Source organism: Exserohilum turcica, assembly GCF_000359705.1.
Source record: "Exserohilum turcica Et28A unplaced genomic scaffold SETTUscaffold_13, whole genome shotgun sequence".
Lineage (NCBI taxonomy): Eukaryota > Fungi > Ascomycota > Dothideomycetes > Pleosporales > Pleosporaceae > Exserohilum > Exserohilum turcicum.
Window position 1 is genome coordinate 1,044,530 of NW_007359948.1, and position 25,565 is coordinate 1,070,094.

Sequence of the window (25,565 nt, forward strand, 5' to 3'; positions counted from 1 at the left end):
GGGGGGGGGGGGTGTTTCTTTTTGAACGTCGCTCGGCGGTTTGGTAGAGCCAGGTGGGCGGCATGGGTGTAGTAAGTGCGTGTAGGTGTGTGTAGGTGTATGTAAGGAGGGCTAGCACGTACATAAGAATAGAGGCCCAAGTGGGTGCGGTGCAGTCTTGGTGTCGTTGCGGTGCAGCAGCCTGCAGCGGGTAGCAGGCCAGCCCACCACACCACCAGCACCAGCACCAGCAACCATACATACCTGACAACCACCGCCCGCCACCCACCACAACAAAACAACACCACACAACACAACACGGCACAACAACAGTCAAGGCTACATAGCATCGCCATCGCCGCCATCGCCTCGCCCGCGCCCTCCCCAGCAAGACAGCCGGCGGCGGCGCTGCACCGCTCCATTTCACCCCTCACCCTGACGCACGGCTGGCGGGTCTGAGGCGGCGGCCAGAATTGCGCACTCAACGCTCGTCGGGCCATCCAGGGCCATCCCGGTCGCGCTGGGGCTTGGCACGCCGGCACCCCTTAACGTCACCTCTGCATCCGTTTTCTCGACGCTCAATTCCAGCTCCTGCCCACACGCCGACCTTTTCTCGCTCCTGGTTGCAACAAGACACTCGTTCACTCCCACCCCCCGGGACGACCGCTCCACAGCCCGCCCAGCGCAGAGCGCACCCAGACGCTCCTTTGCTGTTCCGCCCTGCCCTCTCGCCGTGTCTTGTCCTGCCCTGCCCTGCTCTGCCCTGCCCTGCGCTGCCCTGCCTGCCCTGCTCTCGCCTCCACCCCGACTCGACTCGACTCGCCGCCATCCATCCGTCCCTCCGTCATCTCACACCATGGCTCAACAGTACGCCTCCCCCGCCTCCACTCCGCCGCTGCTGCCCTCGCTCCCCATGGCTAACCCGTGCGCAGAATCACGTCGTCCTTGAAGGACTTCTGGCACACAATGACCTCTTACGACCGTCACGCCTCGCACGACTCGCCCTATCGGACCGGCCGTCACATCCCCATCCCCCAGAGCCGCCACTCCGCCCTCACCTCGATTGCCGCCACGGGCGCAGAGTCTCGCACCGACCTCAACTCGCCCTACCAGCACGACGACCTGGCCACGAGCAATGGCTTCATCGGCTCCCCAAAGGGCCCCATGTCGCCCAGCTCCCCCTACTCGCCCGGCATGCGCGGCTCCCTCAGCCGCCAGGCCACGCTCGACTCGGACTCGTTCGACAAGGGCTCCACCAGCCAGATCCAGATGCAGGACTTCAACGAGGGCCTGCCCCCCGCGCCCCCCGTCTCCCACTCGTGGAAGCGCATCGACCGCTGGGTCGAGGACAACTTCACCGAGCTGTTTGACAACATGTGCGAGGGCTGCACCTCCAACGACGTCAACGAGCTCGAGCACGAGCTCGACGCCACCCTGCCCATGGACGTCCGCGAGTCGCTGCAGATCCACGACGGCCAGGAGCGCGGCGGTCTCCCCACGGGTGTCTTCTTCGGCCTCATGCTGCTCGATTGCGAGGAAATCGTCATGGAGTGGAAGAACTGGCGCAAGGTCGCTGAGGAATACCTGACCACCAAGGTCGACTACAGCACGCCCCAAATCCCCGTCAAGGCCTTTGCCGGCTCCTCCACCACACCTCCCGTCGCCCAAGTCCAGAGCACCGGCAACCCGCTCTGGCGCCAAGACCTGCTCGCCCGCCAAGACTCGCAGCCGCCAAACGCCGTGCAAAAGGCCTACTCGCATCCGGCCTGGATTCCTCTTGCTCGCGACTGGGGAGGCAACTACCTTGCTGTCGACCTTGCCCCCGGTCCCAGCGGTACCTGGGGACAGATTATCATCTATGGCCGTGACTACGACTGCAAATACGTCGTTGCGCGCTCGTGGGGCGCCCTCCTTGCCATGGTGGCCGACGATTTCGCCTCCAAGGACGTGCACTTGGACGAAGAGACGTCCGAGTTGAAGCTTTTGATCTTCAAGCGCCAGAATGTCGAGCCGCCCTACCTAGAGGTCCTCCGCTGGCGATGCGATCAGAAGCACGGTCGACGGCCGCCCAAGAAACGCCCAACCAGCGGTCTGCGTGTCAACCCAAACGCCCCGGGCATGGTCGTTCCTAGCAGCACCGCGAGCAGCCCATACCACAGCCCCGTCATCGCACCCGAAGACCGCGGTCGCAGCCCTCACCGTCTGTCGAAACCACCAAAAGGCGTCAGCCCCCGCGGCAAGCTCTCAAGCCCATTGGCTCGTGTCGCCGAGGAGAACCCCCAACCCGTCCGTGTAAACACAAACCTCGATTCCAAGACAAGCGTGCCTACCGAGGACCTCATCTCCATGAACACGCCAAGACCGAGCGACGAAATCTCCCAGCCCCGCAACAGCCTAGGCAGCGACAAGGAGAACAAGGACAACAAGGACAACAAAGAGACCAAGAGAACATCTTCATCCCTCAAGAGCCCCATTGCGCCCGTCGAACCAAAGGACCTCAAGACTGTCGAGATATAGGCATCTCGCAGCAACCGCTTCCCTTCAAAACATACTTCCCATTGACGATCTACCATTAGAAACAAGCGGCTGGATATCTGGCAGTCCAAATACAAAGGATAGGAGTGCAGGCGTAGCATGGAGTACAAGTTATCGCAATCGAAATACTCCAAGAAACAGAGAAGAAGAAAAAAGAAGAAAGAAGAAGAAGAAAAAAGAGTCGAAAATCTTCCGGGACATGATTATTCTGGACGACCGGGAAAAACCCGCCTCGCCCACCTTGGCTCCCTTTCCCCCCTCCCCCCTCCCCCTCCAAAGATTCGCATAAGAGTAATCGAGTCGGCTCGTTTGCGAAGAAGGAATATTAGAAGAAGGGGGGAAAGGGAAGAAAAAGAAAAACAAGACCGACGGAAGAAAATTCGCCGCTGCAAATGACAAGCAAAGGCAGCGCGTCATGCGCGCAAGACAAAAAAAAAGAAAGAAAGAAAGAAAGAAGAGAAAAGAAATTGTTGTTACAAGGTGGTCTGAAGATAGAAGTGAAGGCCAAAAGTAGTAAGTGGTGGTAATAGAAGTAGTAGTAAAAGTAGTGTGTGGGTGCGAAAGAGTAGGATTAACGGGCATGTTGGCATGCATGCTGATTACGGCTTTTTTGTTTTGTGCATTGGTAGTAGCCGGAGGGTATGGAAGGTAGGTGAGAAAGGCATCCGAGATTGCGGGAGATGTCACCCAAAACATCGGGTGCGGCCGTGTGTGTGTGTGTGTGTGCTAGGAAAAAAAAAGTAGATTTGCATTGTTGGGAAAACGCCCCTTTGCTTCGCAGAATGGAAATGCTGTCAATACGCCGAGCAATTATCACAAATTCAGTTTGTCGCCAATGATGGAGGATTCTTTTTTTTTCGGCTTTTCTTCTCTCTTCGGCAACTTTCAGGTCCTCTGACGGGTGTATACCTCACACGTACACATATACACTGATGGGGAAAAGAGGAGGGAGGACATTGATAACTGGTGTGGCGGTTCTTCTTCTTCTTTCTTCTATTTCTTGCGAGTTGACTTGTTCTTCTTCCTCTTCTTTTTTTTCGCTACCCCCTTCATATATATGTCTCTGTGTGCGTGTGGTCACAACGAAAGAGTTAGAATTCTTAGCGGTCATGCAGCGGGTCATGGAAAGTTATTAAGCGGTATAAAAAAAAAGAGAGAAACAACAGGGGAAGGGGGTTTTCCAAAAATGCATGCGGAGAAATGGAAATGCAAGTTTATTTTCGTCTAAACCAAATGTCCCTTGTTGTGTTTTGTGCTTTGTGCTTTATCCTTTGGCTGATATTTTCATGTGTGTTTTGTGTTTAATACATTTTTCTGTGTGTGTGTGTGTATGTGTGTGTGTGTGTATGTGTGTGTGTGTATGTGTGTGTGTGTATGTGTGTGTGTGTATGTGTGTGTGTGTATGTATGTATTTGTTCTGTTTTAGTAGATATATTCCTAAGTGTCTATTTATTTCCACATACGTATAACTAAGTACTATCAACATATATGTATTTACCCTCTAGATATTTCTTTCACGACACAGATAGGTATACATATATTCATACAAGACAGTAGTAAGCTAACAACTAAGTAATAAAAGAAGATGTTATATATATATAAAATAACTACTGAGCTAGTATACATCTACTCAGACTTGGTCTTGCTCTTTTAATATCTCACATGTGTGTGTGTGTGTACATAGGCAAGCCAGTAACCAAGAAAGAAAAAAAAACATGACAGAGAAGGGGAGAAACGGAAATCACCACCCCCCCTTCCTTAAAAGAGATTAGGTATAATCATGACGTGATGTCGTGAATCCATGGATTCAATTCCCCTTGATATCTCAAACTAAAGTATGGATATTATATATACCATATCACATGACAGACAAATACTTACTTGGAAAACAAACCGCACGCTAAGAATATCCTACTCATGCACAACAAGGACATACATGTACATGGACGAATAAGCAAACAAACGCTACTCTTACAGCCCATCCACACTGACGCCCGCCCCAGTAGCAGCAGCAGCAGCAGCAGCACCTCTGTACTTTTCCTTCCTAGCTTCAATCTCCTGCTTAGCTCGGGCGTGGCGCTCCTCGCGGCCCACGCCCCTGACATACTGCAGCAGTCTCAGGGCGCCGGTGGGCGTGACGCCCTCGACTCTGCGCGCCATGCCGACGCTTTCGGGGCGAGCCGCCTCGAGCGCGCGTTTTTCCTCGAAGCTCAGCCCGAAAATGGAGTCGTAGTCGAGGTCGAGGGGGAGGTGCAGATGCTCGTCTTTGCGCCAGCGGGCTTGCGTCGCCGCCTGGGATGCCACGTAGGGCGCGTATGTGGCTTCGATGTGGACGCGGTCGCGGATGTGTTGCGAGAAGGAGGGGATGTCTGGGAGGAGGGCGGCGAGGGTGTTGGGGGTGGTGTTGGGGAGGCGGAGAAGATCGTATGCGGAGCGCTTTGTGCTGTCGTTTCGGACGGGGAAGCCTTGCTTGTGCCAGTCTGTCCAGCCCATTGTTTTGGACTGGAGGAGCTTGGTTAGGGCGGACATTTGCTCGGCTTCCTTCTCAAAGGCTTGCCAGCGTGCATCGCTGACTATGCCAGAGGCGCGGCCCATGGCCGTGAGCCGCGTGTCGGCGTTGTCGGCACGCGCAGACATGCGGTATTCGGAGCGCGAGGTGAACATGCGGTAGGGCTCTGATACGCCTTTGGTGATGAGATCGTCAATCATGATGCCAATGTATCCGTCTGCTCTGGTCAGGACCATTGTCTCTTTTCCCTGGCTCTTCAACCCCGCGTTGATGCCGGCAATTATGCCCTGGCCGGCTGCTTCTTCATATCCCGTTGTTCCGTTGATTTGGCCAGCTAAGAAGAGTCCAGAGATGTTCTTCGTCTCGAGGGTAGAGCGCAAATGCCGTGGGTCGACATAGTCGTATTCTACACCATAGCCAGGCTGCAGCATGGTGACATTTTCAAGACCCTTGATCGTCTTGAGCATAGTATTCTGCACATCGGCTGGTACAGTGCAAGAGATGCCGTTCGGGTATATGATGTCGTTATCGAAGCCTTCTGGCTCCAGCCACACAATGTGTGATGACTTATCAGCAAAACGAATGACCTTTGATTCCAACGACGGGCAGTATCGTGGACCTTTTACAGTCTCCCGAATATGTATCGATTTGTCGAGGTTCTTCCGTATAACATCGTGTGTCGCTTCGTTTGTCCGTGTCTCGTGGTTCAGTAGTTGTTTTTCCACCTGCACGCGCTCGTTCAGATAACTGAATGGCATGGGCGGATCATCTCCCTCTTGTGCCTCCAGAACTTTGTAGTTGATTGTTCTTCCATCTAACCGCGGTGGTGTCCCCGTCTTCAATCGTCCCAGTGTGAAGCCGGCATCCCTCAAGCTTTTGCTGAGCCCCAGCGTTGCAGCCTCACCCATGCGCCCAGAGGGATATGCTTCGAGCCCAATGTGTATCTCGCCGCCCAGAAACGTGCCAGTCGTAATCACCACGTTGCCCGTTGGTATAATCTCCCCACTCTCCAACCTGACACCAGTAATCTTGCCGTACGTTCCCCTCGAGCCCTCCTCTTGCGTCCGATCCACAATGATATCCGCCACCTTCCCCTCTACAACACTCAGGCCTTTGTAACTCAACATCTCATCCTTCATGTATTTCTTATACAGCGCCCTGTCAATCTGTGCTCGCGGTCCCCACACTGCAGGCCCTTTCTTCCTGTTCAACACTCTAAACTGCACACCAGCCTTGTCGACAATGCGACCCACCACACCGTCCAGGGCATCGATTTCGCGCAGCATGGTGCCCTTGCCGATACCGCCAAAGGAAGGGTTACACGAGCAGACTCCGAGGTTTTCGACAGAGGGCGTAACGAGGGCTGTTCGTGCACCGGCGCGTGCTGCAGCTGCAGAGGCCTCGCAGCCGGCATGGCCCCCTCCAATGACTATGACATCGTATGGCCTGGGAGAGTGTCAGACAGGCAGTTGGCGGGGCAGTGCGTGGCATACCGTTCGGTGCTGGAGACCGTCGCAAACGTGCGACGGCTTCGATTGAGGTGCTTCACCGACCGCACGCGTGGCGCATGACCCCACAGCTGACGCGCGGGAAGGGGTACGATTCTTTGCATATTGGAGAGTGGTGGTGTTGGCGTAGAATGGTTGCGCCACAAAAAGTTGGGACGGGCCTCTCGGAGGTGTTTGTTCGCCGCATTTTGTGTCTGTGCTCAGGTGGGTAGGCTCATGATACGAAATTATTTTACCCATTGGCATGGCTTTGACAGGTCATACAGCACGGCAAAGGCATAGAACGAAGTCTTAATCGTGAGGGCATGTCAGAAGCTGATACTGCAAGGAAAAGGTATCATTCAGCAAGCACCGTTACCCGCCACTCGAAGAGTAGAGATGACACAATAGAAAAAATTCAGACCATAGTCGTACACTCTGGTATGCTGGTTCAAGAGGCTGTAAAGAAGCCATCCTGCGCCTGGCAAAGACGGCTGCCATGGTCGCTGTCCTCGTTGCATATCCGTCTCCATTGCCACCGTATACCCGTCCAGAAAATCTTCGCATTGGAGACGTGCTGTGCAGACTGCCATATTTACACTCAACTCAAGCCGCGTACGTCTAGCCCGAGGCTTCCGAGGCTTCTGAGGCTTCCTGAACAAGGCCCTCGTCGTTGGGGTCAGGCTCTTCGGTGCGGGCGCGCGTCAGAACCTCAAAGTTGCCTGGGGTGATTGTCAGCAATGGGCGTATGCATTGACGCAGAACCACGTACGTGCAACCAAGCTCAAGTTGGTCTTCTTGGCTCCGTCGGCGTCAAAGTATGTCTCCATGCGCGCATCGGCGTCCACATAGAGCATGGAGCCCTTGGGCACACTCATCAAGAAGTCCTTCTGTGCGCCCTGGACGAAGCTGGCAACCCTGAACCAGCTGGTCTTCTTCTCCTCGCCCTTGCCGTGGCTGGTTCCAACCACATAGCGCACCAAGGTCCTCTCGCCAGAAACAGTAACCTCTTCGGGCACAACGCCCAGGCGGCCGACAATCGTCATGCGAGCAATTTGCGAGGGGCGGCTCGAAGAAAAGCTGCGTGCAAAGGCAGCAGTGGGCTGGGGCGCGCGGGCGGCGGCTCGCAAGGTCGAGGCAAACATGTCTGCTGGCGGCGGGGGGAATTGGCGGTTTGCACGAGAATATCTGAATTGGTGGATTGAGCGGCGGCGAGCTGTGTGGCGGCTGCAATTGTTCGCACGCAACAAAGTGGGGTGTTTGCTGACAATGGGGCGCGACGTGTACGCGGCTGTGCGACGGACAGGCACGCCTTGCCGTTTTGGGCTTGGGCTGCTGGGCTCCGCGGCAGTTGAACGCTACAAGGTCACGACGCTATCAACCACGACTCGGCCACGGCACTAGGCAGCCTGTGGCTGTGTTGCTGCTGGGATCGACCCAGCCATGCTACTCATATCATTATGCTCATCGCTTGGCCCTTTTGCTATCTCGCTCGTCGTCTTCGCTATCGTACTCTTTGTAGATGCCCACTGGCTGCGTCTTCTCCCATGCGCCCGTGAAGATGGCCCTCTCGCCCTCTTTCGGCTGGTACTTGAGCAGCGCTTCCCTGGGGTCTTCGTCTCTCATGTCGCTGCCCTCAATCTGCTCCATCACATACTTCTGGTCGGGCGTAGACTTGGCAAAGGGCGTTGTCGCAGGGATATGAGGTCGTCGGGGATCCCGGCTCTTGCCCGATGCTGTGAGACCAATCGTGGGATGGCGGGCTGAGAAGGATGCTGCATTGCCCGACGGGTCGTGGGCCTCGCCCGCCATGCCCAGCGGATCCATGTCTACCGTGAGGGAGGGGTCGTCGTCAACGTGCCGCTTCTTGGGTTTCTTGCTGAGGATGGTAAGAGCCCCGGCGTTAGAGAGCTTGGGGTTGAAGAGGATCGTGGTTTGCCCATTGGCGGAGCCGGTAATCATCTGGTTGAGCTTGGGGTGCCAGTTGACGGTAATAAGAGGGGAGCCTGGCGTAACAGGCGTAGCAAGCTCTGGGCGCAGCGTCGCCGGGTTCAAGATGTGCAAATGACCCGTCTCAGAGCCTGTGATTATGCTCTGCGTGTTGGGAGCGAATTGGATGTTGGACGTGGGGAACTGCGACGACGTGGAAGGGTGTGATGCCGTGTTCAGCGGCGTCTTGAACTTTCGCGTATCCCATAGCTTGATGCTGTCGTCGCCACCCCTTGTGACAACCAATCTCCCGTCTGCGCTGATGTCGATTCCACTCGTCCAGCTGTCCTTTGCATGTGCATCCTTAATTTCGGCTGTAGGGCGATGGTATGGTCCCTCGCCACCCCACATGACCAGACTGCCGTCAAGCGCTGCGGACACGAGCATACTACTTCCTCCTTCGCCTGCTGCGCCCCAAGCGACGGCCGTCATCCTGGTCATGCCCGCGCTCCCCGCAGCCCTCGACTTGTAGACGATGACCTCTTCCTGTTTCATCCTCTTGTTCACGTCCCATATCCGCACCGTGCTGTCCGTTCCGGCTGTAACAAAGCGATCGCGGTTCGTCGGGTGCCATGCGCCGCTCGTGACTTCTGCCGTGTGTCCTTTTGTATTGTGCTTGTCTCTCAGATACATGTCGCCCTTGACGAACTCGGACACGAGTTCTCCATCTCTGCTGAACAGCCTCGGCTGGGATGTCGCCGTGATGCAGAGGAACTGTCCTCCAGAGTGTGGGCCGAATAGGACCTGGTGTATCGAATGCGACTCGGCCGTCTGCGAGGGTTTGGTCGCGAACGGGTCTACCGTCTTGAAGGCGCGAATCGTACTCGGAGTGAGCGCACTTAGGTCGTGCAACTTGAGCGTGCAGTCGTTGCTGCCGGTCACCAGCCGCGTGCCAGAGGGATCGAGGGCAATGGTCGTGACTGCGCGATCATGCGTCTTGATAATCAATTCATGCGACACCGGGTACTCGTCTTCTTCGTCGCTCATGTCGCTATCGTCGTCGTCCGAGTCCTTCTCGTCATCGGATCCGCCCGCTTTTTTCTGCACTTTGTTCTCATCGACAACTTTCCGGCGCGCGCGTTCGATCTGGGCCTCGACGTCGACGGAGCCATCCTTTTTTCCAAACTGGCTCGGAATGTACTGCTTGAGCGCCTCGTCGTCATCCGCGGAAAAGTCCATATTGGCCCGTCAGCATAGTCCGCCAGGAGGATTTGGCGATCAAGAGCTGGACTGGAGGTGACAAGGTTGGAGCTGAGGCTGCAGTGCCCAGCTATGACGCGCCACGCTAACATAGCGCGACGGAATGATTGTGGGGACCATACCGCATGCCTGGTAACAAAGCTTAGCTGTACGTCCCACGACCTTTATACACCATTTGCAAGTATATGAACCGGCGTATGCTGTGGTGCTTTGTCATTGACTAGACCAAGAGCTCATGAGGCACTCGCTGTGACAAGAAAACGCCCAGCCCCGCAGCCCTTGCAGTATGACACCGACAAGAGTCTTGGAGCATCGGGGCGTAACTGCACGTCATTGGTATGGCGCATAGATGCTGACTTGACTGTCAGAATGAGGTGTCATTCTCCGAATCCTACTGCAAAGGACGGCCTGGTGCAAGCCATTCGCATGCAGCCAGCCATTACTCAGCTAAGACGGCGATGCCCCATATGCGTCTTACCCAATATTGGGAGTTTGGAGGAAAAGTGCCATCCATCTCTTTGTAGCCGGCTAGTATAAAGCCGCAGCCTTATCTGAGTGTCCAATAAAGACTACCTGAAGCGCTACCTTGAACCTACCAATCCTCTACCGCATCTCCAATATGGCACGCACCCTCATCGTCTTTGGAGCCGGTCCCGGCATCGGTGACCACACTGCTGCACAATTTGCTTCCAAAGGCATCGATCGCGTTGTCCCTCTTGCTCGCAACACACAACGACTTCAGAATGAGGATGTGCTCTTTGTATCGAAACGCAATCCTGCCGTCAAAGTCGATACTCTGCGCATCGATCTCGCAGACCTCAAGTCCATTCCCGACGTACTTCAGGAGCTTGACAGTATGACCGACGGTGAAGACGTCGAAGTTATCTTCTTCAATGCCGCACGCATCAAACCAAGTGAAGTCCTAGGTGTCAGTATCGAGGAAATAGACGACGACTTCAAGGTAGGCAATCTCCCACATGTACGTCTCACCGGCAGCATACAGCCTGCTGACACTCATCTCAGACAACCAATTTGTCTCTATATGTTATTGCGCAGCATTACATCCCCAAGCTTCAGGCGCTCGCCAAGTGCAACACCTCTCTCAAACCCGCTCTCCTCGTCACAAACAGTCATCTGCCCTGGGACCCCATTCCACCGCTTCTGTCGCTGAGTCTGGTCAAAGCAGCCCAGAAAAACATGGTAGAAAGTTTTTACCGCGCATTCGGTGACAGTGGCGTGCATATTGGCCTGATCCACGTCGGGGGCCAAGTAGCACCTCAAAACAAAGTCTTGAACCCGGCAACCATTGCCGAGAGAACCGTGGCGTTTTGGGAGAGTGGAAAGGGCGTGGCTGTGAATATCAACGAGGGCTGATGGTATGTTTAACAGGAGCGGGGTCAGACCTGGTGGGACGTCATAACTGCCGTGCGATGGAGGCGGATTTGTCCTTTGTTGTGACATGCCAGTTTCAGATAAACAAGATGGTCCTCATACACTTTTCACTGCATAACTTCTCTCATAACACTCTGTTATCCCTTCAGTTCTTTCCTGGAAGCTCGCCTATATTTTCAGTACTATTGTGCGGGCATACACTGGGTCATCACTTCAGGGTGCTGACAGCATAACACTATTGGCCGAGAATTACAGCACATCTGGCGTTTTGTCGTACGATTTGCATAACATCAACTGGCCGCAATAATCAACGCGCGAGGCACGGCCATTGCTGACATGAACACGTACGTTGATAAGAGAAGTATTCACTGCCTCTAACACTACGACATTCATCCAAGTACAGACAATACTTGCTGTGGGTGTGCATATTCACAAGACCTGCGGATATGCATTCTTTCTCATAGCTACGGCGGTCAGCTGTCAGGGCCGTCTTTTACGCACTGCGCACCCTAAGGATACACGCCTACACGCCTAAACACCTACAACACACCTCGTCCACACACAACATGGCAACAACAACTCAAGTCCGCCCACCACTAGCATACGGCCTATACTGCGCACAGCCTTGGAAAACCCATATACGAAACTCACCCTTTGGCGAACTCGGCAAAGTGTTTTTGGGCAATGTACCATCGCGACCTCGCATCGCGCAACCTCCTCGAAAAAGACGACACCTATCCACCACCACACAACCTCCGTTCTAAAGGGAAAGGACTCACAAAGCTCAGATGTCGCCGACGCGTACAATCAAGACGCTAACAAACCTACAAAATGCACTTGGGAGACAAAGAAACCAACGCACAAGCATGGCAACACCACACGAACAAGAACGGAGCCTCCCTCACCGGACGTGGGATCGAGATCTCGATTTTGGATCTCGATCGCGATGAGCGAGCAGGTCACTAATATACCTACTGGCAACCGCCATTTCTTGTTCGAACTTTGTTTTCTTTCGTCTCGCGACAAACCGGTCCCACATGCTCACCGGACCCAACAAGGCGTACAAAGCGACTAACGCAAACACCAGGGCCAGAACCCAAGCAACACCGGCTAGGCACTAAACCCGGTAGATGTGATACTGAGGAAAAAACTACTAGTCCCAAGTCTTACTCCGCCAAATATACATGAAACAGCAGCCCATGCTCCCCCTCTCAAAACAACGCTCCGACCAGCTCCGACGAGCTTCGACGACCCCCGCACAGATATGTCGCTCAAACCGTCTGCCTTGGTCAGGCGCGCCACGGCCGCCAAAATAGCTGGAAAGGGTAAATGAGAAAAGGAACGGCGGAAGAAGCAAAGATAAGGCAACCCAAGAGCAGAAGCGAGATAAATTTTGCGCTTGAACAAACACGTACACGGGTACATTAGTAGGCGTAGCACATGCGCCTTTGCACAGACAAAGGGTAAACATGCCGGCAATCCATCGACTGTCCTAGCACAGACACACAAGATGGAAAGAAAGAAAGAAACACACAGACACACGCGACGGCAAGTGGAGAAGAAGAAGAAGAGCGCGAGCGAGAAACGAAACAAAACACAGCGAGACCGAGCGACCGAGCGACCGAGAGAGAAGAGAGTAACAGAAAAAGGCAAAAAGTGGGACCACCATCAGCAACAGCCATAGCAACCACAAACGGTACCAAAAAGGAAAACAGCAGCAAGTCCTTAGTTCTGTGCATTGCCGTCTTCCCCAACCCCTCACGCAATCTCACGGCCCAGCCAACGGCCCAATATCTTGGGGAATCTACCTGGTCAATCCATTGCTCCCAGGAACCCTATTATTATCCCCGGTGTCATCCCCGTGGTCGGCGTCGTCACCGCGTGTATCTGCCGTCTGCAATTGCCTTTGGGGAAAGCAACTTTCCTCGCCCCTCCTCGTAGATCAGTACACCGAGGTTCCCCAAGCAGCCTGATTTACCGTCGTCGTGGTCGTGCGCCACCCAGCCAAGACAAGACAAGGCAAGGCACGACAAGGCATGACAAGGGCATGGGCATGTAGGAACCGGTAAAGCATGCGTCAAGTACGCATATGCCGCCACAGCCCTGCGCCAAAGGCAAAAGCAAAAACTCATGAAAATTGCCGACCCCCAAAAGAAGGATAGGAGGGAGGGAAAAAAATGGCGTAGACAGCATCCGCACTCCCCCGTCCGCCTTTCCCCCGTCCGAGAGCCAAAACAATAAAAGCTAATATCAACGGAGTCACGCCAACTACCGACAAACAGCCTTAGAAGGGGATTCCCAAAAATCACAAACTAGAACAGATACAGGTAAGACCGCATAGCGAGAAGAAAGAGAGAGACATATCCGATAGATTAAAAAAAAACCCCTCGGAAGGAAGCAGTTTTGATACAAACGGAATTCCGATGAATCTCCCTCCCGCCACCCCCCCCAAAAAAAGGGCCGTTACACACAAACCACCCCCCCCCCAAATTCTGAAACACATTGCTCTCAGAAAAGTTCCCACTCTTGTATGTACCTGCGGCTACATGCATCCCATTGCTATTGACCACTCGCACACGCACACACTGCGCGCGCAGAGAACCAACGCAAATAAACAACAACAACAACAACAACAACAATAATAATAATAATAATAATAATAATAATAATAATAATAATAATAATAATAATAATAATACAGGGTTTAACGTCCCCACACCCCCCGATAAAACACATATACATACATACATACATACATGCATACATACAGAGGTGGCTTTCAAAAGTTCTTGCTAAGGCGCGGATCCATCGGACCGAATTCTCGTAATAACGTTTCCATTATTTACTTAGCGTGCAAAAAATAATGCCTGATAGAGTTAGTGTATTACTGTAAGTGTATACTTTAGTAGCTATTATTCTCTCCAAACTTGTATTTTAAGGGCTTTTAGTTGCGAATATAGTATAATTCTTAGTCTTCGGCTATATTTTTGGTGGTAACCAAGGAACCCCTGTCAGCAAGAACTTTTGAAAGCCACCTCTGTAGATACATACTCGATATGCCGAGTCAAACGTGCGCTTGACCAACTTGCACACAACCCCTGCCCTGCCCTGCCCTGCCATTTCCTCCCCCCGCCCGCCCACCCCAAACGAAACACAACGCAACGCAACGCAACGCAACGGAACTTGCAAAATGCACCGCGAATGCAAGCGGGGCGGGGAAAGAAAGAAAGAAAGAAAGAAAAAAACTTGGACACACAGGGCACAGGGCGCACGCACCGCGCCGCGCCGCACGTACATGTGCGCGCGGGCGGAATACGGTGGATATGTGTATGGGATATGTGTGTGTGTGTGTGAGAGCCAGAGAGTGTTCGGGACAAGGCGTAGGAGGAACAGGAGGAACAGGAGGAACAGGAGGAACAGGAGGAACAGGAGGAACAGGAGGAACAGGAGGAGGACATGGTACTAGCGTTGGTTTAACTAGAATGGGATGGGATGGGATGGGATGAGGGCAGGGGGGGTTGGAGTGCGGCTCAATTCATTCATTCATTCCCCTTTGTTATCCGCAAATCTCCATATCTCCATATCTCCGTAGTTAGTTGGTTAGTTAGTTAGCTGGCTGGCTGGCTGGCTAGTCATCTTACACAGACACAGACACAGACACAGACACACAGACACATACATACCCCCATACCTATACCGCGGCCTTTGCTATTATACGTCAACGCAGCACAGCACAGCACAGCGCACGTTTAACATACACGCACATGCGCAATTGGGATAATATGTGGATATGGGAATAGCCAAGTATACCATAGCATATGCACGCGCCCACACCGGATTTCCCATGCCTTGTGCATGTATGTATGTATGTATGTATGTAGCTAGAGCCACCGACCGCCATGTAAGATAAGTAAGATGAGGTAAGGATATAGTATGATGATAACACAGTGCCAGGGGGGGGGCGGGGGACGTCAGAATACACAGCTGCAAACCTGCAATCTGCACCTAGGGGGGGCTGCCAACGGGGAAACGGGGGGGTTGGAAAGTGGAGTAAGCACGTAGAATTGGAGACAGAGAGAGAGGGGGGGGAAGCGAAGAGAACCAGTGCCAGTGTGTGCATGGCCCGCTCCCCGACGCCTCCACCACCACCGCCGCCGCCGCCACCGCCAGACTCCATCTCGGAGGCATGGCATAAGGGGGTTACAAGCGATAAGAAGGGCAGGCATATTTATTGTATGGATGCATGTAGGTACGTATCCGGTGTAGGAGCGGGAATAGTACGTACGAGTAAGTAGTATGTATGTCTGTATGTCTGCATGTAGTATATATGGGTACATGAGTAGTAGTAGAAAAAAAAAGTCATACACCTGGTAGTATACCTACATCGCTCATTAGCGGCCGATGCGTGTGCGCAATGAGGCGCAATGGGAATCTCAGAACAATAATTAAAAAAAGAGGGGATCAGCAACTGCATCAGCAGCTGCAGCAAGCAAGCAAGCGAGCACGCAAGGACTAACCCTGCTGTATGGCCCAGACCGTTGGAGTTGGCTTTCCATTGTTTTGGGGTCTCGGTTAGTTTATCTGTGTATGTGCCTGTGCCTGTGCCTGTGTCTGTGTGTGAGAGTGTGTGCCGCGCGGGTTCGGAGTTCTCGGTGTATTTTTTTTGTTTCCTTTGCTCGCTCGCTCGCTCGGTTTAGTGTCAAAACGGAAAATCAATAATACAGCGTAATAAGAATAAAGTGTGTGTGCGTGTGCGAGCAAAGACGGCAAACGTGGTTGCATACGTAAGATGAGAAGAAGAAGAAGAAGAAGGGGGGGGGGTTAGACGAAGGGGGGAGGGGGGGGAGGGAAGCGAGGACGAAAGGGAAAGGCAAGGGGAAGGGGGGTGCTGAAAAAGCAATGACAAAGCAGAAAACCCAAAATGACGAAAAAAGCAATAGAATGGGCGCCAGCAAGTGCGCCATGAGCAGAGGGGAAAACGGAAAAAGCAAATGGTGTAAACGGCTGGGAGGAAAAGAAAAAGGGGGGGAGGGAGGCTGTGCAAGTGGGAAAAGTAAATGCAGAGAGCAAGTGGCTTGTATTGTTTTTTGTGTATTTTTGCTGCATTTCTCTCCCTCTCTCGGTGGATTGTGGCGGTGGCTGTACATCCATTGTGATGATGATGATGATGACGATGTGAATGGATGAAACAGGGCAACGGACACGGCAAGTCCGGATCACGTGATGTAGAGACGGGAATGAAGGGGGGAGGGATGCGTAAGCGAATATACCCTTAAGATTACCAGTCCGAAGCCCGAAATGCTCAGACGGCACGACAAGTGAGATACGACGATGAGTCAGATGGCGACAATCAAACCATGCACGTAGAAGTCGCAATCAAACCATGTAGACGAGTTTTGCCAATTTTTTTGTGCATTTGCATTGATGTGATAAACGATCCAAGTAGTAGTAGTAGTAGTAGTACACACGACGCCATCCCACATAGGGCCCTGGCGCGCGTCAAACACCAACGAGGGCACGCAAAACGAACATGTTGCCATGAAATCAAAAAATATTGTGCGTGTTTCCCTATAATGCCCTTTCACCTCCAAGCAACTATTCCCCAACACCCACAACTTTTGTAGACAAAACTATGCCGCCAATAGCTAGGATATATCCAACATGAACAGATGAGCGCTCTTATGATTGCGCGACAACGGCAAACAGGCAGACAGAAGACTGGAAGAATAAGAAAATGGATAAAGAAAAATCAACGTGAAACGATGAGAGGAATGGAAAAACAAAAAAAAGGGTACTCATGTTCGTGGTGTCGTCACAACCCCTCCAAGCCAATCTCCGGTGACAAGACCGGCCGTTAGCTCCGAGATTGAATAGAGAGATAGAGAGAAAAAGAAGACAAGATGGCTTGCAATGCTTCGCAGCGTAGGCATCCCAAATAGTATGCCCGAAACAAGACACGCCCAGTCTAGGGAGATTAAAACGCAAAGTGGGAAGAGAAGATGAACCAAACCAAAGTACAAAAAAGGTATCCTTCTAAGTGGCTGCGCCGTGACTACGCCGAGATGCTCATTTCACGTGTGTAACGGTCGTGACGGTTCTGTTGCTGGTAGCGATAACGGTCGGCACTCAGTAGTGGCTGCCCGCCATCAGGCTGTGCTGCGGCGGCGCCATGGTCATGGCCAGTGCCGGGCCAGGGATATCGTTGATCGAGTGAGACAAGCCAGAGAGGTAGTCGTTGCCAGACTCAGGCGAGAGGTCGTCCTCGAGCGATTGGAGGTGGTCCTCGTCACCCTCGAGATCTTCCTCTTGGTAATCGCTCAGCGGCTCGCCGTCAGCGCGGGGCTCGTGTGTGCGACGATGTCTGCAAAAGTAATTAGCATCTTTGCTTTTTGATTCGTCGCCACTGGGCGTCACATACTGGGCAAGGTTGTCCGAGCGCGAGAAGGCTTTGTTGCACAGCGGGCAGACGTATGGTCGCTCTTGTGTGTGGGTACGCACGTGTCTAAGCGCCAGGGTCAGCGTCTATGCGAAACAAAAATAGTGGGGAACAAGATGATGCAGTGAGACGCAGATGCAGCAAGAAAAAGAAATTGCGAGCGCTTACCTCTTGAGGTGTTCTAATCTCTTGAATAGACGGCCGCACGTGGGGATTGGGCAAGAGTGCGATTTTTGGGGGTATGGGCCAATCTCCATCATGGTCGCGCTTCGGGCGCGGCGGTAGACGGGTCCGCCGGTTCCGGCTGCGCGAGCCACGGCGCTGTGCTGCAGAGGACTCTCAAACAGCTCGCCGTTGACGAGCGTGTTGAGGTCGTCGTGCTGCATGGGCGCAGGCTGGGGCTCTGGGCTCTCCTCTACCGTGTTGAGCGGGGTACCTTGCCTTGACATGTCGAAAGCCGGCTTGGTGTCGTTCATCTGGGGTGCAGAGTAGTTTGCGCCGTTGGCACTGTTGGGCGAGTTGTGCGTGTTCTCATCGACCTCGGCAAGAGGAACGACGGAGCTCGACATGGACCGCCTCAAGTCGCTGGGGCGGTGGACCTGGTGGGCACCGGCGCCAGAAGCAGTCACGGCAGCAGCAATACCGGCAGACAGCGAAGAGCGCCTTCTCCGTTGCTTGTACGTGGGCGAGCCCTCAATGACCGAGTAGACATTGCCAGGGGCAAACGGCCTCGAGACACCCGGGTAGCCAGGGCCCATCAGGTTAGACGGGGGCAGGTTCATGAGGGGGTTGAAGGTGTTGGGGGCGGGAAGGTCGGGAATGGCGCTGTAGAGGCCAGTGTCTTCGTTGGCAATGTATGCTGGCTCGGCACCGAGGCCAATCTGGTGCTGAGGAGGCGTCAGTGGCTCAAACGACATGCCGCGCGTGCTGTAGTCCTCGTAGTGCGAAGAGACGAATGAAGGCGCGGGAGAGTACTCCATGTAGGCGGGCATGGAGCTGTGGCGCTGGTGTATTTGCGACAGAGGAATGCCGTTGCGGTCGTACTGAAACGACTGGCTCATCTCGCGCTGCTCTCTGCTCTTGACCACGTTGTTGGGCATCGAGGGGGGCATCGACATTTGCTGGTGGTACTGGGCCATGGGGTCCTCGCTGTGCATTGGCTGTTGCATGGGAGGCATCGACTGCTGGACGGGAACCATGGTTGGCGGGGGCATCGACTCCATGCTTCGCATGTCGGGCGAGGTGCCGGGATAGGATGGCTGCATGTTGTTGTTGAATGATGACGAGTTTGTTTGTTGTGCCTTTGTGAGCTGCTCGAAAAGCGACTGGGACGAATCAAACTCAAACGACAGAGCCGGCTCGCTGACGGCCATGGTGGTGGCCTCCTGGCCCATCTTCTCGCGCTTCAGGTCACGCTCCAACGCATCGAGGAACAGGCGGTCGTGGGGCACGCTGTACCAGTAAAAGACTTTTTGCTTCTTCTGTGTTCGGATGCAGTTGTTCTTGTAGAGAAAGTCGAGGAAGGCGCTCTTTGGCTCTTCGAGCGAGGCATCTGTGCCCGACTTGAGGTTGCGGAGATCTGAGAAGATGCCCTCCTCGAACTTCTTGGAGTTCTTGACGGGGCGGCCAAAGGCCTGGAATCGGAAGGACAGGCATCGGACAATGTCTGTGCCGGAGATGTGGAAGAGGTTGTTCCTGGAGGAGGGGAGCGCGGATTAGACGCGATTCGACATGCAGTGGGCGCTATCAGTCGACTTACCAGAGAACGCACGAGACGTACTCGCCCGTGGGGAGCAGGAAGCGGCGGATGTACTGGTCGGGTTGCCAGTCGACGGGCGCCGAGATGAGAAAGTACTTGACTGCAGGAATCGTGTCAGCAGGCGCGGCAGGCGCAGGAGGTGGCTGGCGGCAAGGGCAGCGGCATCAACGTACGGTTGTCGACTTGCTGCAGGGCGACGACGCTGTCGGGCGGCAGGCTCTGCTGGGCGTCTTGGTCGAGCAAAAACGTCTCTGGGGCGACAGAGCGCGCCTGGGGCGGGGGCATCTGGGCGTGGTGTTGCGAGGGATACATGGTGGGCTGCAGGCGGATGCTGTGTGCGGTGTGGTGGTGGTTAGGGTCCGAGGGTCCGACACACGAGGGCCCGAGGCTGGGTAGGTGCGGGAGAGCAGCAACAAGACGTGGGAATGGGTCGTCGAGGACCTGCCAGGATCGAAAACGAAAGAGTGTCAGGTTATGTTTAAAAGGAGTAGATAATAAAACGCGCGAACGTGAGGCCGATGATAAGAAGGTGAGGAACCTGCCTCAGATAGCAGTCTCAAGGTTGACCAAGAAGGTACGGCTTTGGAGGGGGATGCGAAACGCAAATCTGAGGGGGCGGCGGCGGCTTTAGGTGTCGGAGGGCGAGTGAAACAGGAGACTAGTCGTCTCACATTGATCTATTTCCGCACGCCAGCCAGCGGCATGGCCTGTGCGCGTAGCGCGGCCAATTGGGGCTCCGAGGGCCCCGCCAGCGCCCAAGGTGGCCGCAGGGATGCAGGCGACTCGTGGGACGCGGCCCGTGCACGCCCTGTCGACGGCGCGCGACGCCTGGCTAACGTGCTTGGCCTGCCGCCCCAGCGCCGCCCGCAGAGGCTACTGGGCGCTGGGTGCTGCTGGTGCTGCTGGGTGCTGCTGGTGCTGCTGGGTGCGGGCTGCCGGGTGCTGTGTAGGCGCGCGTCGGGGGTTGCTGGTGGTAAGACGCGGCGGAGGCGGGTCGAGTGGGCGAGGGCGAGCGCGAGGGCGAGCGCGAGGCCGCCGTGGTGGTGAGGGCGGGCAGGGAGGGCAGGCCAGGGCCGGGTCGGGGGGTCGGCCAGCCATGGGGGGACGGGGTCGAGGTCGAGGCAAGCAGGTGGCAGGAGCGACCAGCGGAGGGGAGGGATGCGAGGGAAGGAAGGCTTTCCAGCTTCCGCGTCCTTGCCCCGTCCATCCACCCATCCATCCATCGCGCGTCCAGGCGCTGGCTGGCTGGCTGGCTGGCTGGCGGCCATGATGTCGTGGCCCCATGATGCCTGCCCTGCCACTCTGCGTGCTTGCTTGCTTGCTCGCCTGCCCGTCTGCGTGCCTGCCTGCCCTGCACTCGCGCAAACGGGCGGCCATGCAAACCGGAAGGTGCGTGTCTGTGTCTGCCACACACACCCACGCGCGCACACGCACACGCACACGCACACACACACACACACATAGGCACTTAGATTCACCCACACTCACACACTTGCCCACCCACACTCACAATTTCGCGCGCATTTGCATTCGTGCCTGCCTCACCTACTCACCCACTCACCCACTCACCCTCCTCCCCTCGGTCTGCTGGTGCCCTCTGTCGCTCCTGCCCTGGCCTGCCCGCCCGCCCGGCCCACGCCGCGCTTTGGGCCTAGCCCGCCTGCCCGCCCACACTCGGCTCCATGGCTGCAAACCTTAGCAACACCACACCAGCCCACGCCCGCCCACGCCCGCCCACGCCCACGCCCACGCCCATCGCATCCCATGGCGGGCCCACGCCGGTGCGAGGCCATGCTTGTTGCGTCAGTCGAGCGTATTGATCCGCCTTGTTCATCATCGTCATTTCTCGTCCAGGGCCAAGCCACACGTCTGCCATGTACCAGCCCGCCGCCCGCCGCCCTTTGTCCCATGGTATTCGCCGCCGCAAGCTCTCGACTTCGCGTAGCCGCCGCCGCCTGCCTGCGAAATTGCGACATTTTTTTTTCGTGCTGCCGCTCACTGGCCGCTGTCACGTAGCCACCGCTCTCGTCTCTCCTACTCGTCTCCCGCACCAAGCACCCACACCAGCACCCACACCCACACCCACACCCCCTCTTCCCCTCGTCCATGCTCGGCAACTACCACGCTGTGTCGGCTACCGATGGCCCCCATAGCGAAGAAAGAACGAAAGAAAGAAAGAAAGAAAGAAAGAAAAAAAGTAGGTACCAGCACTAGCCTACTGCTGCAGGTACATCACACGCTCCATTCTGCACGCTTCAGGCTGCGCGCTGCACTCTGGTCCCAATGGAGCCCGTCTGTGCGCTGCAACAGCAGTCCTCCCAGCCTCGTCGTCGGTCCATCTGTCTTGTGTGTGATGGATTGACCAAGTATGTAAGTAGGCTGCGTCTAGACGCAGGAACACGCAGAAGCAACGCTGGAGGGGTCGTGGTTTGATCTCCATCTGAAACAGCCCCCCCCCTCCCCAGCCGGCCTTGGGCGGGAGGGCCCATGGTGTCCTTCACATGTCGTCAGCCCGCGTGCAGCACAGCAGCCACGTTGCTACCCTCGCAGGTGTATGCACACGATACACGTATATGCGATGGAGTGTCTCTCGCGTTTCCTTTGCTGTGGTCCATTCACTGGTAGCGCGGGTGCTGGGTCGAGGCTGCTTGTGCGTGTGCTCGGCGTGACGCGCCGCCCGCAGGCCAGTCAGGTGTGGGATTCGGTTTCAGAAGATGCTTTTGGCTAGCCGCTGTGGGCGGGTGGCGGGCGCTGATTGGGCGCGGCGGGGGTCACATAGCTCGGCCACATTGCCCGGAGCGGACAAGCGCCGCCCGCTTGTGGACGACATGGATGACCGTTGCTGGCGACATTCATGCGTTGAGCAGACGCTGATGTCACTGGCAAACCGCCGGCTGCTCTCGCGCTCGCTGCTTACACACAGCATACTCATGCCCACACGCTCACACACACCCACAAGCCACGGCTGGCTTACCGGCCCAACGGTCGACAAGGCCTCCGCCCATGGACGTGAAGAAGGGCGCCCGCTTACACAGCGCCCACGGCCTCGCTGAGTATTGGCTCTGTGTGCAGCTATATTTCGGTGGGGAAATATTTGGCACCACGTGCGCCCGACTGGTTCGCGCTTCTATAGCAACGAGGATTAAGGGCCAGGGCACGTACATGGCAATAGCAATAGTATGACTGCTAGTAGAGCGACATTAGCACGCGGGCTGCTATCGTCGGTCATGTCATCCTCTTCCTCGTCGGCTAGGCCAAGGCTAGCCCACTTTTGACCGGCACCTCATGGCCCGTTTCGGCAGTCGGCCCAAGGGCTAATAAGTTTCAGAAATGCGACTTTCACGCTCCGCTAACGCAGGTACATGCTCGCACCAACCCAAATAGCTGTTTGCTCCGCCGTGTGTATCATGACTAGTGAGGGGACATGGCAGGGCGGGACTTTGTTTTCGGCAGCGGCACTGCAAGGCCACAAGCGTTTGCAGAAACGGGCCCAATGTTTACTACCCAAAGTCAATCGCCGTGCGTGGGCGATATGGGGACTGGAGCTACCCGCGCGGCGAGCATGGCGACGAGCGGGCGGGCGGCCAAGAAGCATTGACTCGATGGGGGGGGGGGGGCGTGAGGGTGTTGCATCCAGGTGGAGGATTAGGTGGCGGCGTAGTGGTAGGGCCGTTGGCATCCCAGTTGATATGGACCCATGGCCAGAGTCTGTCTGGGGGCATACTCGGCCATGCTTCAGGCCGCCCATAGTCCTATGTACTAGGTGGATTGCAAGAGCCAGCGCCCGCACGGCGAGTACACCGTCCTGTATTCGGCTTTGTTCACGCCTCCCCTTCCTTCCTTCGTCGGCGGCGACTGGGTTGAAAGAGCCGAAAGCAGCAGCTGAAGAGCCTGACAGTTCTAGCCGTTGCAAGCCACAAGTCGTTTCTCGTCGTGGACCCTCCACACCCCTTTTCGCTCAAATTGGCCTTGCCCGTCAACGCCCACAAACACACGCCCACACGCCCCTCACCCCTCTCTCCAACCCCAACAAGTTCAGACGGGTAAATGCGACGCGACAAACCGTCTCCATGGCCGCTGATCGTGCCGCCTCCGGTTTCCGGCAAGGCGTGACGAACCATGCCACTATTCACAACACATGGCTGCCCGTTGACAGCTCCGACGGTGCGGCCGAGCCTTTTCCTCGTTTGCGCGTCGCCCTCATGCTGTTGGTGATGTGCTACCCGTGTATCACATATCGTGCTTCTGCGTATCAGAATGTCGGCAGTTTCATGTCCTGGTCCCTTTTCTCGTCACTCGCAGCTGAGGCGGGGTCGGCACATAGGGGTCCAGTCCAATTACACACCGCAGCCCAGTCAGCCAACCACTGCACGGGATCATCACGCCTACGCGACGGGTAGCAGGGCCTGGGTTGATCTGAAGATCCGCTTGGACTTGCGAGAAAAAAAATCATCGGATATTTTAGGCCCTACACCCCATCTGTCCAAAGCGTATCCTAGCCGTACCTCCCCATGGACATGTATTTCCCCCCCCCTCCCCCTCTCCAAGGCCACAGGTGCTTGTCATTTGGGAAAAAGCTGAGCCAACTGGGCCTTGATTAGCTTCTTCTGGAAGGCTTCTACGCCTATCCAGGTGATATACTTCGCGGGTCGCGATTGCGCCATCTCTGGTGGCTATGGCCATGCAATGCTGGCGGGCCATTTAAACTTTGTTAGCGGAGACGGTGGTTGACTAATGGAGCGAAGCAACCACGATTCCGCCTAGTCGACTCTTTATGCACAAAACATGACACAAGGACGAACCAAACCTAATCGCTGCGCCAAGTCACTGCAACGACTTGCACAAAGTGGGCTTGCGGAGAAAAAAGGGCACCACCGTGTCAGTGCATTGTGGCTACGCATTCCGCGCGTGCATCTTGGGCTTATTCGAGCTGACCGGAGGCCAAGTGTGCTTGTTTCATGTCTCCAAATCGGCAACATTGGTAGAACAATAGTCAACGGCCTGTATGTGGATACGAGTACGAATCATGGTGCTAGGTTGAGACGACTTTGTTCCCCCCGGGAAGGGGAGGTCAAGAAAAAAAAAGATACTCACCAACCCCTTTGGTGGGAAATCGATAATTCAAAGATTCCAAATACGGACACCGCAACTTTGCAGGGCGCCAATCCCCGAATGTCCCATAACGAACAACTGAATCGTTGACACATTGCTTGCGCAGCGCCGTGTAGAGCCCGGTGAGGATCAGCAGATCCGGTTCTCGCGACGCGTGCAGCTAGGTGGCGTTAATCATGGTCATGTCACAGCGAAATTTGTAGACGAGCACACGTCCCGTCCGCAATCAGCTCAATGGTAAAAAAAAAAGGCGAAGGGGGTTAGGGCGGGGGAGGGGGTGGAGGGGGGCCATGTCCGAGTTTTGCAAACGAACCACCCCCCCAACCACCCCCCACGGTGGAGCACAATAGCGAAGCAGACGGGGCACATGCAAGTCACGGCATCGGACAGCCAACCCCGAGGGAGTGTGCGGAAGACGGTGATTCTCGGGAAGACCATGGAACAAGTGCAGCGGAGGCAGAAGACGGTGAGCAAAGGTATGAAACCCCGAAATGCGTAAGCTGTGGCAAATGCCGGTGAACATGGGTTACCAGGCCATGTAGCAGAGGGAGACGGACGGGACTAGAGTGTGTCTCCCAGATCGAGCGATCTGTATAAGGGGTCCGACGTTGGGATGCAGCCTTATTGTGCAACCATTTCCCTTGAACTACTACTTACTAGTTTCCACGAGGGGTCTTCTGTTAGTCCGGGGTGGTGGTAGTGGTGGATATAGCGTCGTCTCGATCGCACCCTGTCCCGCACACAAAGGCCTCGCGCGAGTGTGGCTGTTTTGCTGTTGGTGTTTGCACACACACAGTCTTGACCGCAATACCGCCGTGGTTCAAACTAGACGGAACCCCGAACCCCCCTCCCCCCCCCCACTTCCTCGTTCACAGCCCGCGCTGCTATGTAGTAGTAGTAGTAGTAGTAGTACGGAGGTGCCTCACAAAAGTTTTGTCCTGCCAAGAATAATTTAGCCGAAATCTGGCCGCTCTCCTACACAACGCCTATCTCTCCCCTCTATATACTCATTACCACCTTGTAGCTCAATTATCTTTGGAATATGTATAAGAATACGCTCAATCCAATCTTGGATCTTAGCTTGTGGGAGATCTCTCCAGCAATTTAGCCAGATTCTAGTTGCCTCCGTTCTTGACTGTGAGCTCCTTTCTTTGTAGTCTCTCTCTT

General features: G+C 55.2%; 7 protein-coding genes across 7 annotated transcripts; 3 read left to right on the forward strand and 4 right to left on the reverse strand.

Annotated features, from left to right (window-relative positions):
* Positions 1–721: 721 nt before the first annotated feature.
* On the forward strand, positions 722–2,636 carry SETTUDRAFT_147799 (uncharacterized protein). The gene is made up of 2 exons (XM_008024977.1): positions 722–846; positions 912–2,636. The coding sequence occupies exons 1-2, from the start codon at positions 836–838 to the stop codon at positions 2,494–2,496; spliced, it is 1,596 nt and encodes a 531-aa protein (XP_008023168.1). The 5' UTR covers positions 722–835; the 3' UTR covers positions 2,497–2,636.
* A 1,708-nt stretch (positions 2,637–4,344) lies between these two features.
* On the reverse strand, positions 4,345–6,635 carry SETTUDRAFT_147801 (uncharacterized protein; the record flags this gene model as incomplete). The annotated part of the gene is made up of 2 exons (XM_008024978.1): positions 4,345–6,469; positions 6,517–6,635. The coding sequence occupies 2 exons, from the start codon at positions 6,633–6,635 to the stop codon at positions 4,486–4,488; spliced, it is 2,103 nt and encodes a 700-aa protein (XP_008023169.1). The 3' UTR covers positions 4,345–4,485.
* Positions 6,636–6,860: 225 nt separating this feature from the next.
* On the reverse strand, positions 6,861–7,716 carry SETTUDRAFT_167871 (uncharacterized protein). Its single transcript, XM_008024979.1, has 2 exons — positions 7,283–7,716; positions 6,861–7,232 (listed from the first exon to the last, which is right to left on the reverse strand). The coding sequence occupies exons 1-2, from the start codon at positions 7,653–7,655 to the stop codon at positions 7,132–7,134; spliced, it is 474 nt and encodes a 157-aa protein (XP_008023170.1). The 5' UTR covers positions 7,656–7,716; the 3' UTR covers positions 6,861–7,131.
* Positions 7,717–7,950: 234 nt separating this feature from the next.
* On the reverse strand, positions 7,951–9,690 carry SETTUDRAFT_167872 (uncharacterized protein). The gene has a single exon (XM_008024980.1). It carries the CDS (start codon positions 9,484–9,486, stop codon positions 7,975–7,977), a length of 1,512 nt encoding a protein of 503 aa, XP_008023171.1. The 5' UTR covers positions 9,487–9,690; the 3' UTR covers positions 7,951–7,974.
* A 628-nt stretch (positions 9,691–10,318) lies between these two features.
* SETTUDRAFT_176067 (uncharacterized protein) lies at positions 10,319–11,184 on the forward strand (the record flags this gene model as incomplete). Its single annotated transcript, XM_008024981.1, has 2 exons — positions 10,319–10,660; positions 10,723–11,184. 2 exons carry the CDS (start codon positions 10,319–10,321, stop codon positions 11,071–11,073), a joined length of 693 nt encoding a protein of 230 aa, XP_008023172.1. The 3' UTR covers positions 11,074–11,184.
* Positions 11,185–17,217: 6,033 nt separating this feature from the next.
* Positions 17,218–19,598, reverse strand: SETTUDRAFT_105656 (uncharacterized protein; the record flags this gene model as incomplete). Its single annotated transcript, XM_008024982.1, has 5 exons — positions 17,218–17,452; positions 17,510–17,593; positions 17,696–19,222; positions 19,287–19,386; positions 19,460–19,598. 5 exons carry the CDS (start codon positions 19,596–19,598, stop codon positions 17,218–17,220), a joined length of 2,085 nt encoding a protein of 694 aa, XP_008023173.1.
* A 973-nt stretch (positions 19,599–20,571) lies between these two features.
* Positions 20,572–20,985, forward strand: SETTUDRAFT_37897 (uncharacterized protein; the record flags this gene model as incomplete). Its single annotated transcript, XM_008024736.1, has 2 exons — positions 20,572–20,675; positions 20,751–20,985. The coding sequence occupies 2 exons, from the start codon at positions 20,572–20,574 to the stop codon at positions 20,983–20,985; spliced, it is 339 nt and encodes a 112-aa protein (XP_008022927.1).
* Positions 20,986–25,565: the final 4,580 nt, after the last annotated feature.

Bases quoted from the DNA above. Each gene is read 5' to 3' on its own strand.
- SETTUDRAFT_167871 (XM_008024979.1), bottom strand. From the start codon at position 7,655: ATGTTTGCCTCGACCTTGCGAGCCGCCGCCCGCGCGCCCCAGCCCACT. The intron at 7,233-7,282 runs GTACGTGGTTCT...CAATCACCCCAG, and splicing joins CAACTTGAGCTTGGTTGCAC to GCAACTTTGAGGTTCTGACG.
- SETTUDRAFT_167872 (XM_008024980.1), bottom strand. From the start codon at position 9,486: ATGAGCGACGAAGAAGACGAGTACCCGGTGTCGCATGAATTGATTATC.